This window comes from Palaemon carinicauda, chromosome 25 (genome assembly GCF_036898095.1).
Source record: "Palaemon carinicauda isolate YSFRI2023 chromosome 25, ASM3689809v2, whole genome shotgun sequence".
Lineage (NCBI taxonomy): Eukaryota > Metazoa > Arthropoda > Malacostraca > Decapoda > Palaemonidae > Palaemon > Palaemon carinicauda.
This window is the reverse complement of record NC_090749.1, coordinates 103,194,624-103,210,406: the sequence shown is the minus strand read 5'-3', so window position 1 is coordinate 103,210,406 and position 15,783 is coordinate 103,194,624. Positions and strand designations below refer to the sequence as shown.

General features: G+C 43.2%; 1 protein-coding gene across 3 annotated transcripts in view; it reads left to right on the top strand.

Annotated features, from left to right (window-relative positions):
- Positions 1-15,339, top strand: part of LOC137618777 (zinc finger protein 675-like) — a 28,306-nt gene extending 12,967 nt beyond the window's left edge. For all 3 annotated transcript variants that reach the window (XM_068348970.1, XM_068348971.1, XM_068348972.1), the window contains exons 3-4: positions 7,635-7,777; positions 9,953-15,339. In XM_068348970.1, the coding sequence (XP_068205071.1) occupies positions 10,126-11,514 (1,389 nt within the window). In that variant the 5' untranslated portion in view covers positions 7,635-7,777; positions 9,953-10,125 and the 3' untranslated portion in view covers positions 11,515-15,339. The remainder of the gene's footprint in view (positions 1-7,634; positions 7,778-9,952) is intronic.
- Positions 15,340-15,783: the final 444 nt, after the last annotated feature.

The window sequence follows — 15,783 nt, the reverse complement described above, 5'->3', positions numbered from 1 at the left end:
AGAGAAAACCAACTGCTCTTTGGCCAGTGAGGTGCTACTAAGGCCACTGTCCCCCGGAAGGAGCGTATTTTGTGCAATACTTTCATTAGAAGATTCACTGGTGGAAATAGGTAAATCTTCCTCCAATGGTTCCAATCCAGGGTTAATGCGTCTATGGCATAAGCCTGAGGGTCCATGTTTGGTGTCACATAACAAGGAAGTTTGTGATTCATCTGAGTTGCGAATAGATCTACCTGAAGGCCCGGAACCAGCCTGAGTATCCACCGGAATGAAATTATGTCCAGAGACCATTCTGATTCCAGTGGTTTTGTCCTGGATAGTGAGTCCGCTATCACATTCTGGACTCCCGCTAGGTGGGTTGCTGACAGGAACCAGTTCTTTTCTGCTGCCAAGGTGAAGATAGCGACCAGGATCTGATTCAGGTTGGGCGACTTGGATCCTCCTCTGTTGATGCAGTGTACTACGGCTGTGCTGTCTGACACTACTATGATGTGGGTCGACCTCGGAGGAGAGAGCCTCTTCAGGGTCAAGAACACTGCCATGGCTTCGAGAACATTGATGTGGAAGTGTTTCATGGCGGGTGACCAAGAGCCCTGAAACATCTGACGTTCGTAGTAACCCCCCCATCCACTCAGAGACGCGTCTGTATGAATTGTCACTTGTGGGGGTGGGAATTGAAGAGGAACCGATTTGGAAAGGTTCTTCGGTTCGGACCATGGCTGTAATCTCATTTTCAAGACAGAGGGGATTTTCGAGACCTTGTCTCTTAAAGGTACTGTGGCTCTCTTTCTCCAAACTCGATTGATGTCTTTGAGTTTGGCTTTCAATAGGCGATCTGTTACTGAAGCGAATTGAAGAAGGCCGAGGATTCTTTCTAAGGCTCTTCTGGACACCTGTCTGTGTTTTAGAAAATTCTTGACCTTGGAAGCTATTTCTCTTACCTTTTTGGGAGGTAGAACCAGCTTGTGCCGTGCAAGGTCCCACTGTATGCCTAACCATTCGAAGCGGTCTGATGGAAGTAGGCGGGATTTTTGGAGATTGACCCGAAATCCCAGGTTGGCGAGAAAACGAAGTACTTTCTTCGTAGCTCTGTTGCACTCCAGGGCTGACCGAGCCCAAATAAGCCAATCGTCCAGATAAGCAACGATCTGAATCCCTTGGTTCCTGAGTTGTTCTAGCACTGTCTCTCCCAGTTTCGTGAATATCCTGGGTGCAATGTTGAGGCCGAAGGGCATGACTTTGAATGCAAAGGCTTTCCTGCCTAGACGGAAACCTAGGTAAGGAGAGAAGTTTCGAGCTATTGGTACGTGATAATAGGCGTCGGTAAGATCGATAGAGGTGGTGACGGCCCCACGGGGAAGCAGGGTACGTACCTGAGAGATGGTCAACATCCGGAACTTGTCGCAGAGGATGTAAGAATTTAGCTTTGACAAGTCCAGGACCACTCTCAATGCCGACGAGCCTTTCTTCGGAACTGTGAACAGGCGGCCTTGGAACTTCAGCGATCGAACCCGTTTGATTGCTTTTTTCTGTAGTAACTCGGTGGTGTACTCTCTCAGAATGGTTGTGGGTCTCTGGAAGAAGGTCACTGGTGGAGGAGGAGAACCTTGTGACCATTTCCACCCCAAGCCTTTGGAGACTATGCTGTGAGCCCACGGACTGAAGGTCCAACGGTCTCGAAAGTGGTAAAGTCTCCCCCCTACCGGAACTATATCATTGCGAGGGAGTGAATCTAGGTTCTTTCCCTCCTCGAGAACCCCTTGTCCTAGGTCCGCCTCGTTGACGGAACTGTCCTCTAGCCCTGTAGCTACCTCTTTGGTGTCCACGAAAGGGACCTGAGGGTCCGTAGCTAGGGTTGTATGCGGGTGAGGGCATCCAAACGGGGTTGGGTTGGGTACCTGGGGGAGCAGTGAGGTAGACCACCTGTTGAGGGTGTTTCGGCTGTAGAGGAGACGAAGCAGTGGGAGACTGTGAAGACGAGTGGGCAATCGGCGATTGTTGGTAGTGACCTCGGCTCGTCTTGTAAGGGGCAAACCTCTGTTTCTTCCTGAAGAAGGTTTGTTTTTTACCTTCAACCCTCTTTTTGCCAGTGAGGCCCCACCTCACTTGCAAATTTTTATTTGCTCTCGCAAGCGTCTTGTAGTACCTTGTTCACCTCCTCCTGAGGAAAAAGGTTCTTACCCCAGCAGGGGGAAGCTATCAGCCTATTCGGTTCATGCCTGATCGTGGCCTCAGAAAGAACGTGCTTCCTGCAACTAACCCGAGCCGAACAAAACTCGTGTAAGTCGATTTGGAAGGACAGAGACAGGTTCTTTGTGAATACCCGGAACATGGTCTCGGTCGGATAAAGTGAGGTTAGGGACTCCACGGAGGTAATGGAGTGGAGAGACCTAGCCAACCTATTCCGTGCCTCAAACTCAGTCTTGAGAAGAATATCTGGTAATTTAGGAAGCTTCTCGGAGAACAGATTAGAGGCACAGTCTGGGTCTAACTTCCCTACTGTGAAAGTAGCGGGGGCATCATCCCAGATAGTAACGGTACTCGGAATGAGCATGGAGGAGGGATCGGTCTCTTTAAGAACCGGCATGGCAGAACCTTCTTTGATAGCCTGAAAAGTAAGAGCTGCCACTTTATCTGTAATAGGCAAGGTAATAACTGGAGAAGCTGTAAATATGGTGTAGGCTCCTTTGTGTGGGGTGAGCTTGGAATTAGTGCAACCCCAGTCTGACAACGTCCTGGCCCAGAAAGCTTGGGCCTGCTCTTTAGGGAATATTACCGTTTCCTTCGGTACCTTGTCTAACCTAACCAAGGCATGTTCTTTCAATCGGACGAAGCCGTTGAATGGGAATTCTAGTCCCGGAGGGTAAAATTCTAAGTCCTCTAGAGGACGGGTGCCTATGCCCTCTAGAGTTATGGCACCATCAATATATGGAGCATGTAAGGCAAACCTCCAAGGGTTGTTTTTCTCGAAGGGAGGTAACTTCGATGCGTCCGGGGCTGAAGGAGGGGGCATCTGAGTTCCGGAACGGATGAGACTTGCCACCATATCTTTGAGCTCCGTCATAGCTCCTCGGTCTGCCCTAGACTGTTGAAGATATTGTTGTATCTGTTCTTTCACAATATCCCTGACCATGGCGGCGGATAAAGGGGGCTCCCGAGCCTGATCCTCTATCGAAGCCCTGGACTTAGTAGACTTTGACTTCTTGGGAGTCACGGTTTTAGGTATAGCAATATGAACATCAGGATCCTTTGAGGGTCCCGGAACCGGTGACACTGATAATGGCAAAGCTGAAGGCTTAAAGGTACGTAGTGGCTTCACCTTGGGTCGTACAGGAACGGAGGGACCTCGAGGAGAAGCCGTAGGTTTATCAAAGCCGTGAAAGGAAGTAGTAGAGGAAGGAGTGTGGGGTGAAAGGGGGTCCACCAACTCAACACCACCTACCTGCTCATCCATGGGTTCCTCGTCCAGACCTAGGTAGGGCTCGGCCTCCGTCACTAAAACTTCTTCCTCAGTTAGAATGGTTGCTCTAACCACTTCAATTAACGGGGCCGCTGTCTCCGGTGGAACTGCTGCAGTAGTAGAGCCTGGGAATAGGCGAGAAGCCATGTCTCCATCAAGGAGATAGGGTGCGCCAGCAGGCGCATTCCTCCCAAACCCTGACACCCAAGGCCGGAGAGTAGCTCTCGCCTCCCTGAGAGATTCATCATCAGCCTGAAAGAGGAGAGAGGGAATTAATGATGAAGCCAAAACTGAAGTCAATATATAAAGAGCAATTAATTCTTCGCAAAGGATATTAACAGGGACACTAGAACCAACTTACCTCCTCGCTCAGGAGTAGGGCTGACAGCTCATAGCAGAGCGTGCATGACTCCGGAAACCATATCGTATAGGGGGCTTGTCCCGGTTCCCGAGAGAAGGATATGGCGCAATGGGCATGGGCCCGGCATAGATCATGGCCCATGGGATCAGTAAAGGCAGCGGAGCAGCCCCTGGCAGTGCAGCGGACTTTCTGTAAAAAGAAAGAAGACATAAGTCTGGATGTTCCTTGAGATTCTTGTCATTGACTTATGAATCAGAAACACTTAAATCTTAATTAATGTGTGAGTATGGTAGTAGCTAACACCTTAATAAATTAAGAAATTATAATAGAAACCAGTAACCACGTAGCATGAATCTCTAAACTTCATCGGTATCACACTGTTAACTCCGGTTCTGGACTCCTGCTTGATCTCTGTTTTTACCGGAGGTCCGGTAGCAAAGGCCCGTCATCGTGATATCGTGACCGTCTCCGGTACGATAACATTAACCCCAATGAATGAGTTATCTCCAGTGAAGCCGGAGATACGATGAAAACGGGGGCCTTAACGGTGTAATTGTGATCAAACATGACAAAGGTTCGTGTGTAAAAGGCTTCCGCCGGAGTCCGAGTGCCGGATTTCACCGTTGCACTCCAAAAATCTGCTCCGGAACGATAACTAGTTCTCACCCAATGAGTATCCATTATAGCGGAGCATAACTCAAGGCGGAGCTAAGGGTGTCGGTATAAAACGACCCCAATTAATGACTCATACACTAACGTACCTAATAATAGTGTTAGCTATATTAACAGTAACCACATCAATAAATCGTTTATAATATTAAACGTACTATCATCAATTCTGATACTGAGAGGAGGCCTGAATAACCCGTGATCGTATAAAAACGGAGAACGGGAAATTCACCTCTCTTACTCAAAGAAAACGAGAGAAAGGATAACTCATACCTGTAGAACAGGAAACGAGCACTCTATGCTTTCACTCTCAAGGTTACATATTAAAAATTAACATCACACAATAAATAAGAAAATTAATAAAATTGATTGCTTTTCTTAGTAATAGTAATAACGAAGAATAACGACAACGTAACAAATAAACAAGGATATAGTCTAAAACGAACCCTCCAGGGTACAAATTAACAGACTAAATCGCTAAGCTTTAAATCGTTACTATGCTTTAAAACGCTATCTTAAATCGCTATTCTTCGTAGGTCCAAATTGGAATTGCAAGCAAATAAATACCATAGTAAAAATTAATAATAATTAATGATAACATAAAAGGCCATAAAACGTAAGTGATATAACCTAGCTGACAGAGTACCAGATGGGCAAAAATAACTAGAAAATTTACCGAAGCGAACATACCCAAAATGGCTGCCGATACCTCGGCAGGACAATCGCTTCCAAAACTAAAAACCACCATAATGGAAATAGAACAAATGCCCGGTACTGCCAAAAGCTGCCAAAACAAACTATGGTACTTAACATTGGTAAGGGTGAAGTAACAACGTCAGTCATGTTGAAATAACGAGAAACTCTTCGAAAAAACACTGTGCCCAAAAAAATCTCTGCTTGCTGCAAGTCCAATTACAGAAGGAAGTCCTAGAGGGCGCGCGTGGTAGGTGTCGTTGGGGAGTTCAACCATGTTATCTAGGGCCTGTCACGGCCCTCCCCATTGATGAAGGGATTATCTAAATGGAAGACAACCTGTGAATAGTGGTTTACACACGCCTTTGTTTAATACACGACACCTACAAGGTGTTCGCGCGAGGGTTGTAACCTCTGCATTCCATGCTTTTATCTTTCTCTAGTATATTTGGAAGATTTATATTAGGAAAGGTATAAGGAAGGACCTTTCTCACCGGCCGTCACAGGCCGCCCCAGAAATAACATTTTTCTAGCCAAATAACGAGCTGCCTTCTCGGCCTTGGCCAATATCGTTCGATATTCCAAACTTATCGTATGGTTGGAAATGAACTAGAAAGAGTCTTATGCCCTGTAAGAGCTCTTAAGTTCTATTTAAAACGAACTAAACCTTTACGAGGCCCGTCTGAAGCTTTATGGTGTTCAGTTAAGAAACCATCTTTGCCTATGTCAAAGAATGCTTTATCCTATTTTATCAGACTGTTAATACGAGAAGCTCATTCCCATCTGAATGAGGAAGACCAAGCTTTGCTGAAGGTAAGGACACACGAAGTTAGAGCTGTCGCAACTTCCGTGGCCTTTAAACAAAATAGATCTCTGCAAAGTATAATCGACGCAACCTATTGGAAAAGCAAGTCAGTGTTCGCGTCTTTTTATCTTAAGAATGTCCAGTCTCTTTACGAGAACTGCTACACTCTGGGACCATTCGTAGCAACGAGTGCAGTAGTGGGTGAGGGCTCAACCACTACAATTCCCTAATTCCATAACCTTTTTAATCTTTCTCTTGAAATGTTTTTTATTGTTTTTGGGTTGTCCGGAAGGCTAAGAAGCCTTTCGCATCCTGGTTGATTTGGCGGGTGGTCAAATTCTTTTCTTGAGAAGCGCCTAGATTAGAGGTTTTGATGAGGTCCTGTAGTATGGGTTGCAACCCTTGATACTTCAGCTCCTAGGGGTCGCTCAGCATCCTAAGAGGATCGCGAGGCTCCGTAAGGAAGACGTACTTAAAAAGGCAGAGTAATTGTTCAAGTCGACTTCCTTACCAGGTACTTATTTATTTTATGTTTGTTATTTTGAATAACTGCTAAAATGAAATAAAAAATCCTTAGCTCATAATAATGTAAACAATTATTGCTGGTCTCTACCCACCCCCCTGGGTGTGAATCAGCTTATATAATCACCGGCTAAGTTTAATATTGAAAAATGTTATTTTTATAATAAAATAAATTTTTGAATATACTTACCCGGTGATTATATATTAAAGGACCCTCCCTTCCTCCCCAATAGAGACCCAGTGGACCGAGGAGAAAATTGAGTTTTGTGTTTACATTGAGTACTGAGTACCTGCACGATAGATGGCGCTGTTGTAGTACACCCCCTACCTGCATAGCGATCGCTGGCGGATTTTTAACGTAGAGTTTTCTGTCGAGCAACAGAGTTGCAGCTTATATAATCACCGGGTAAGTATATTCAAAAATTTATTTTATTATTAAAATAACATTTTTCCCGACTATACAAACCTTGGGCTCTTCACTCATACTTGGCCTGCCAACACCTGTCCCCCTGTAATGCCTGCCGGCTATAAAAAATGACGTCATATAACCGGTGTATATGTGTGTGAGCGGAGGGCTGTTATACATATATACATATACCAAGGGACTTCCCCCAATTTTGGGGGGTAGCCGACATCAACAAATGAAACAAAACAAAAAAGGGGACCTCTACTCTACGTTCCTCCAGCCTAACAAGGGACTCAACCGAGTTCTGCTGGTACTGCTAGGGTGCCACAGCCCACCCTCCCACATTATCCACCACAGATGAAGCTTCATAATGCTGAATCCCCTACTGCTGCTACCTCCGCGGTCATCTAAGGCATTGGAGGCAGCAGCAGGGCCTACCGGAACTGCGTCACAATCGCTCGCTGTTCATTCCTATTTCTAGCACGCTCTCTTGCCTCTCTCAGGGCTGTTATACCTCGCTAAAATGTTTTATGGCTAGTTTCAGCTTTTGCCCAAGTATATATCCATAGTGAAGAGCTCAGGGTTTATAGTTAGGAAAAATACATATTGCAATACTTCCAGATTTGTCATTTCAAATCTAATTGAACCAGTTCTAATGTGAATGTAATGTTTATGATTCAATGTATACAATCTATGTCATGATTTGTATCTCTTCTAGGTATGCATGGCAGCTGTCATTGTGAAATGAGTGATATGACTTCTTTATCTTGCGAAGATACCCAAAAGGAACAGTATGTATCCCAAGATATCCAAGAGACTTAGACTCTGAGACTTTCTCAGAAATCCCACTGGGAAAATACAGTGAGTAGTATTATAATTGTGTTAAGTAAATGATAGATTAATGATCAGCTTATTTGTTCCCCAAGCTAACAAACCTTCCGTTGTTTACTGGATATTCTTTCAGCAAAGCTGGAAGGTAGCCAGCCAATTAGACTTTATGGTGCAAGTTGGCAACCCTACCCAGACAGTGGGTAAGGGGTGGCTAGAAGTACCAGCCTCCTGTATACTGTATATACTCACAGAATGGTGAACTAGTCTCTCTTTCTCTTTGGCTTGTAGAGAGCGGTTGTTTCCTCTCTCTCCTCCTCAAGGTTGCCATAAAAATTGATGAACATCGCTGTTTACGCTCATTTTACACTGACTCTCATTTTCAGGTGTGATTGTGCTTATTTACACTCCTTTGCGAACATGCCCTGGTTGCGAGGATCGCCCTTGTGGGGCCTTCGTGTCATCGATGGAGACCGACCCACATTCTTTGTGTCCGACCTGTAGGGGGCATAGTTGCTAACAAGACTCACCTTGTGACGAGTGCAGGAAGTGGTCTGCCTCCTAGTGGAAGAAATTTGGGTGGTGCAGGAACAAGAAGGCTAGGCAGGATTGCTCTCAGAGTCTAACTCAGAGGTGAAGTAATCGCAAGTTTCCTCTTCTTCACGGTCTCCTACTCCTAAAACTCTTTCCGAAGTTCCTCCTCGACTTTCTTCTTCCGGGGAACAACCGGGTAGGCTAACCTCCTCCTTACTGCTGTTGCAGACGATCTCCAGGTGGAGATCGCAGGGACGAGACTCATCACCTTGTCTTCCTGATCAGTTATGTCATTCTCGACAATCCAATTATGAGCTCAGAATTTCTTCTGATCAACGATCGCAGGGAAGAAACTCATCGACTTGTCTTCCTGGTCAGCCACCCTTAGGATGTCGTTCGCGATAATCCAAAGATGAAATAAGAGATCTAAGGTTATCACAATCTCGGCGCTCTTCTTCCCGAAAGCGTTTGGCGATGATTCCCACTAAGACTACCCCTAGCGGTAGGCCATTTACCTTCCCTGAAGGGTTTAACCCCCCAAATAAGTTTGCGTATGTTCCTATACCTCCCGACCGGCCCCTTAGAACAATCAAGGAAAATCTCTCCATGCTGCAGTGGCTCTCTCCTGAGGTGCCTCGGGCATCTGAACATCCAATTCATAGACGTTCTCCACCTCCTGGTCTTCCAAAGGAAACATTGGACCTTTCAAAAGGAGGAAAGCTTCCTTCTTGGTATGATACCCTGTTATCAGACCTCCAAAAGTTCTTCAATTTGGCCTTTCCACCTAGGCCTCTTCCTTCTCAAGTCAGGAATACCCCCGAATTTCGTTGGAAAGTTCATCGTCAGTTTTCCCTCACATTGACGGTCACTTAGACCCCAGGAGGACTTTAGTTCGGAGTAGCATCTCCATGGCACAGAGTCTTACATCCAAACCCAGTGCTAAAGGTAAGATGCCTTCTGTTTCGGATCCATGTCTGCAACGACTTCCTCTAACTCCATCTCGGGATGTTCACAGGCTAACCTCTAAAAGAAGAGGAGGATGGCAGTATATACTCCTCCTCGTGCGGATCTTGTTCAACCCCGCACAAGCAGAGATCCAAGGGAGATTCCCGTCAAACCTCCTGTCCCTAAGTCTGGCGTTTCGAAGGAACCGCAAGCCCTTCCTAGGACTTCGATCGTGAATAAGCATTATCCTCCTCGGAAAGAGTCAAAGGACTTGAAAACAGTTTCCAAGAATGCTAAGATAAGGAGTTGGAGGCAGGATCCCCTTGGTTGGGTCCTTCTCGTGATACCGTTGACAACTTTGACCTACCCCAGGCTTCTATGGATGATGATGATGATGGACATGGGCGAAGAATTCCTTCCAAGAGCATCTAGTCCTAGCTTCCATTCAGAACAGGAGTGAAAGGACTCTGAGCACTCTTTCTGGCAGGTCTTACCCTGGATGAGATCATTCAACAAGTTGTCGGATCCTGATATGACCTCCCAGGAGGGCAAAGAAATGGTCCTAGACCAGATCTCCCTAATTAAAGAACTCTGGTTTGTATGGCCTGGAAAAATTAGGAATTAGTTTTGAAATTTAGTAATTAGTTTAAAAAGTTGTCAATTTACTTCAGAAAACTCCAACATTATCATCTTGTCCTTCTCCACTGATAATTTTTTCTATTCTTTCAGATGTTTTATCCCAAAGGAAATAAACATCCAACTCTTGTGACAAGATTGTGTAAACTACTGAATATATGTAGGACAGGACTGGGTAAAGGAAGAAGGGTCTGTGTTGGTTCATGCTGTAGGAACTTTAGCATAAACTATATTTTTATAAACCGTTGAAGATAACATCGAAGAGGATGTCATCTTGTGATACGGAGAAGATGAGGAACTCCAAATCATCAGAATTTTCAATAAAAAGCGAAATGGAAGATTCGTTTTCAGATATTTCAGTCAAGTGGGAAAATGATGATGACTCTCTTTTCATGGATCCAGACATGGAATTCAAAGCAGAGCCAGAAATATTCGAGTCAAGCGAAGGCGAGATAAAATACTCTTTCAATTCTAATGCGTCAATGAACGAGGAGGATTTACAAATCAGCAAAAGGGAAGTCAATCAAGAGGAGAAGAGTGTAGAGACAGGTGTGGAAGATGAATGTAGCATACAGTTTGGATCCTGTAGGAAAGAGGACAAAGGAGAGGGAAGAAGAAAGGGGAAAGAATGTTTACAGAAAGAAGAGCAGATCAAAAACAGGAACTGTGAAAAACCTCTTTGTCAGGGAAACGATTCCAAAACTCACACTGATGATGATACGAGAGAGAAGTCATTTGTGGGTGGGAATTATGAAAAACAATTTTGTGGAGTAGTTAAACCTAACATTCACAAGCTAATTCACACTGGAGACCAGTTCAGATGCAGAGAATGTGACAAAACATTTTCTAATGAAGTTGATCTTGAAGCACATTATGAAACGCACACTTGCAGGAGGTCGTTCAAGTGTAGTGAATGTGGCAAAGTGTTTTTTTGGAAAAGTGTCCTCATGAGACATTTAAGAAATCACACTGGGGAGAAACCTTTCAAGTGCAGTGTTTGCGACAGAGCATTTTCTCAGAAAGGTAATCTTATAGACCATCATAAAGTTCATACCGGGGAGAAACCTTTCAAGTGTAGTGTCTGTGACAAAGCCTATTCTAAGAGAGGTTCTCTCACAGAGCATCGTAAAATTCACACTGGAAAAAAACCCTTCAAATGCAGTGTCTGCGACAAAGCATTTTATAGGAGTAGTGTTTTGACAGTCCATTATAGAATTCATACTGGGGAGAAGTATAAGTGCAATGATTGCGACAAAGCATTTTCCGATAAAGCTAAACTCGCAATCCATTGTAAAATTCACACCGGTGAGAAGCCATTCAAGTGTAGCGATTGTGACAAAGCGTTTTCTGAGCGAATTCGTCTCACAGATCATTATAGAATTCACACTGGGGAGAGGCCTTTTAAGTGCAGCGTCTGCGATAAAGCATTCCCTCGTAGAAGCGCTCTAAGAACTCATTATAGAGTTCACACCGGGGAGAAGCCATTCAAGTGTAGTGGCTGCGATAAAGCATTTTCTCAAAAAACTGCTCTTATTAACCATTATACAACTCACACTGGGGCAAAGCTATACAGGTGCAGTGTCTGCGACAAAGCGTTTGCCAGGAAATCTGGTCTTTCAAATCATTTGAAGATTTGTGCCGGGGAAAATTTGTGAGGAATTGGGGAAGTCGTGTACTTTTGAAAAGATGAGAATGCTGTTACAAAGCGATGAAATTTCCGTACTATCTAGATTGTAGTTGTACTCTCTCTTGTTAGTTTAAGCCACTAGAATTGAGTAGTTGCTTTGCAAATGATTCTTTATGCGACATTTACGAACAAGTTGAAGGAAATCTTGATCAAGCAAGAGAGACATGTCTGATTGAATGAGATCTTCTGTCTTTCCTTGGTGATGTTCAGCTCCTTGTGGTGTTGTCATTTCTTAGCTAGTTATGCACTTCATTGTACTGTACCTGTGACTCGCTAATTATTCACTTCCTTTCTTGCGAAGGAACATCTGACAGTTAGAAACCTGGAGAGTATTTGGACGACAGAAAATAAGTTTTTTATTTGCATTTGTCTGCCGATCTGTTATGCTGTATGTGCTGGAGGAGGGACATGATTACTGTGGTGCATCTTTCTTTAATGATCTGGGGACTAAGGGAAATTTCACTTAATTGATGTATTATTATGCTGAAATTGTTTTGTATTTTAACCTCTATTATTGGTTTGTTCCTACACGATGTACAAACCTTCGATCTTTGATATGATTGTGACTTCAGGTAATAGTGGTAGTAGTAGCTGGCAATAATTGTGTTAGAGTTTCTGTTTTACCTGCCTTTATCAAATGCACTTGTTCCTGTCATGGGGCACATCTGTTATTGTCCTATCCCTCTTGTGTATGGCCGACAACTAGAACCTGAGGAAGGTTTCCCTTCTATATAACTAGTGCTCCGTTGGCAAACAATCACCGAGTGTAAGAGGGAGAGACACAGTCCCCCTTCTTCTTTTTCTTCCTCTTCCCTTCACCATCTGCCAATCCTTGAGGGCTATAACGATGTATCACCTGGCTGTTGTGTTTGTTTAATACTGCCATGGAAGATGTTACTGAATCACAGGATGACTGATTAGTCTGACTCTCGGTCATAGTCTGTACCAAACCCTTCCCTCTGGAAGGTGTTGGGGTACAAGGGCACCCATCCCTACTTCCAGTGATGCTCCCCAGGTACTTTGGTGATCTTCTCTTCCTGCTCATGCGAACTAGCAGATGACCACAAGCTGCCCTGAGGAGTTTTCAGGAGATGTTTGACTTCCCAGATAAGGTTTCTGGTTTCCAAAGCAATGAACTCCTTCCCCTCGCGTACACATGAAGAAGGCAGTGTGTTGATCCTGGTCTCCACAAAACTGCTATCATAGCTACAAGACCACACTTTATTTGACGACAATCTGCAAGATGAAGGTCACAAATATGATCACCTTTTGATCCCTCTTCACATGCATGATCTAGAATTTATATAAATCACTTGCTTGAGGGTACACTCGGACACACTATTCTATCTTACTTCTCTTCCTCTTGTTTTTGTTAAAATTTTTATAGTTTATGTAGGAAATAATTATTTTGGTGTTGTTACTGTTCTTGAAATATTTTATTCTTGCTTCTTTCCTTTCCTTACTGGGCTATTTTCCCTGTTGGAACCCCTGGGCATATAGCATCCTGCTTTTCCAACTAGGGTTGTAGCTTAGCAATTAATAATAACAGTAATAATATCCCCACTCGCATGAGAACGCCACAAACACGATCGTCTACGCTCACAATTATCCGTGAGTGGCATCATCACGCACTAAGGGTCCACGTGCTACGCTCCTATGCACATCACTTGGTTGCAATCTTTGCAATTTTGTTGTGAATCGGTAACCAGTGCAGCGTTGTCTGCTCATTAACTCTTCTCTTCAATCTTTACTGCTGCATTTTGATTTCTTCATCTTCTATCTACTCGTATCTTAAACATTTTTAATAGCTCTCCCTGCTTGAACTTATCAAAAGAAATTTTTGGCGTTATGGAATGTCCTTAGATCCTCTGTTCTTTATCTGAAACCCTTCACCTAAAAAAAAACAGATGCAGGAATTGTTCACCCTTTATCCATAGTCTAAATAGCTTTCCTCCTCTCTTTAAGAGAGAACATGTTTGTTTACAGTACGCAAAAGTGCCCACCTCCTTACGGATGGCCTCCAAGAAAAGACCTCAGCGTTTGCTATGATGATTCTCTCCTGCCGTGCATGCAGTTGACCACCTGTACCTTTTGCTTCATTCCCCAATCCCGCGTATTGTATCTTCAGACATTTGATAACCTTTTTTTCCTCCTCCTCACATTCGTATCTCAAATCCAAACACAAGTCAAAGAAAGCCCATTAGGTTCATGTATAAGTAGAGAGACAAACTTCATGGGAAGAATATATTCCAAACACGGGATATCAGTAGAATAAATATCCATGTGTCCCTTTGCTGATGAGAGCCCCTCTTTAGGTTGTATCTCTTGTTTCCATATTTTTCTTCCTACCTTCAATTTCATGGTGCAAATTTGGGTCTCCCCCCTTTCCTTCTAATGCTAAAAGGCCTCCCTGGTCCCAGACTTTGGTAGTCAAGCCGTCATCATTGAGAAAATTAAGAGGGGCCTTATATTCACGAGATTATTTTTCAGGAATTTTTTAGCCCACATGCCATGTCCTCCATCAATTCCAATATGTTTTTTCTAAGACGTTGGATCTCATGATTACTATAAATTCTTTTTTTTAGAATACCAATCTTATGTTACTGCTTTAACGGGATTTAGTTTCGGCTCTCCATAGGTTCAACATAATTCCAAATTCTTACATACATACATATACCAAAGGCACTTCCCCCAATTTTGGGGGTTAGCCGACATCAACAAATGAAACAAAAACAAAAAAGGGGACCTCTACTCTCTACATTCCTCCTAGCCTAACAAGGGACTCAACCGAGTTCAGCTGGTACTGCTAGGGTGCCACAGCCCACCCTCCCCCGTTATCCACCACAGATGAAGCTTCATAATGCTGAATTCCCTACTGCTGCTACCTCCACGGTCATCTAAGGCATCGGAGGAAGCAGCAGGGCCTACCGGAACTGCGTCACAATCGCTCGCCATTCATTCCTATTTCTAGCACGCTCTCTTGCCTTGCTCACATCTATCCTCCTATTCCAAATTCTTAGTAGCATTTAATTATGCCAACTTTATTTTTTTTGTAAAATGTAATTTTGGCTTTTCACTCCTAACAGAAACTAATTGCCAGTACATCTTTCCCTTTCCACAGATTCTTTCATTAAACTCACATCAGGATTTCTGTTCAAAGCTCCAGAAAGATACAGACAAGCCAGTAATTCCTCGAGTCCCCACCACTGGCGTCTTTTGTTGCTCATTCATCCCCTGTGTTTCCCAATACTGAATTTCCTCGAACATTAAAATACTTTTGATATTCTAACATTGTTTTGTGGACGGAGTAATAAGATTAGTCTATTGAATGCACATATTGTGTATTTCGTCAGCATTATTTCATACCTTCTAAATTAATCAATTATCTTTCCTGCCAACTCGAACCATCTTTGACTGGCTCTCTGACAATCTTGGGACCGACTGTGCCAAAACTAGTGGTGAAAAACACACTATCTTGCCTCTTGTGCATTGATAATGGGTCGAACTTTGGGTGCTAATTTTCTTACCTGATTTATGTCCTTGCTAATAGAAAGGTTCCTTTTCAATTTGAATTCTTAGGGAAAGTTCAGAATTCATAAGTACAAAAAATTGCCTCATTTAGAAGTTCTTCCTAAATGAATATTTTTGTCGGTTGGACTATAAAGAAAAGGGAATGTTTTTGTGTCTAAAATTTGAAATTGGCTAAATATTTTTTCTTATTTGTGTCTGCTTATTAGTATGTAATAAAGTGTATATTGTACTAGTCTTTACTTATAGCAAATAATTGTTAATCTGAGATATATTTTTCACACGATTTTTATAATTGAATAAATTATTTCTATAAAAATGTCCATATTTCTTTTACACTTTACCTACATTTACACTTCTGCATTATTAGATGGACAGGTCTCAATACAGAAAGTATTTAGAATTTGAGATATTTTCTTCTAAATATTGATCATTGGAAGTTACCTATTGAGTATTCAAAGAAGAGCATAAGCCATGGAGCTCAGAACTCACGTGGGCAAGTGGGTGAAAGTTAGATTGTATTACAAGTAATTCATAATAATGTAGGGGATGTGGTTATACTGTTTACTCCATATTTTCAAACAATTTAGGTGATTTGTTGACACTGTTTACTCCAAGAAATTAAAGTATTTTAAACACAAGACTTACCTGGTGGTTATATACATAGCTTACGTCCCTGACGTCACGGCAGAAAATTCAAAACTTGCGC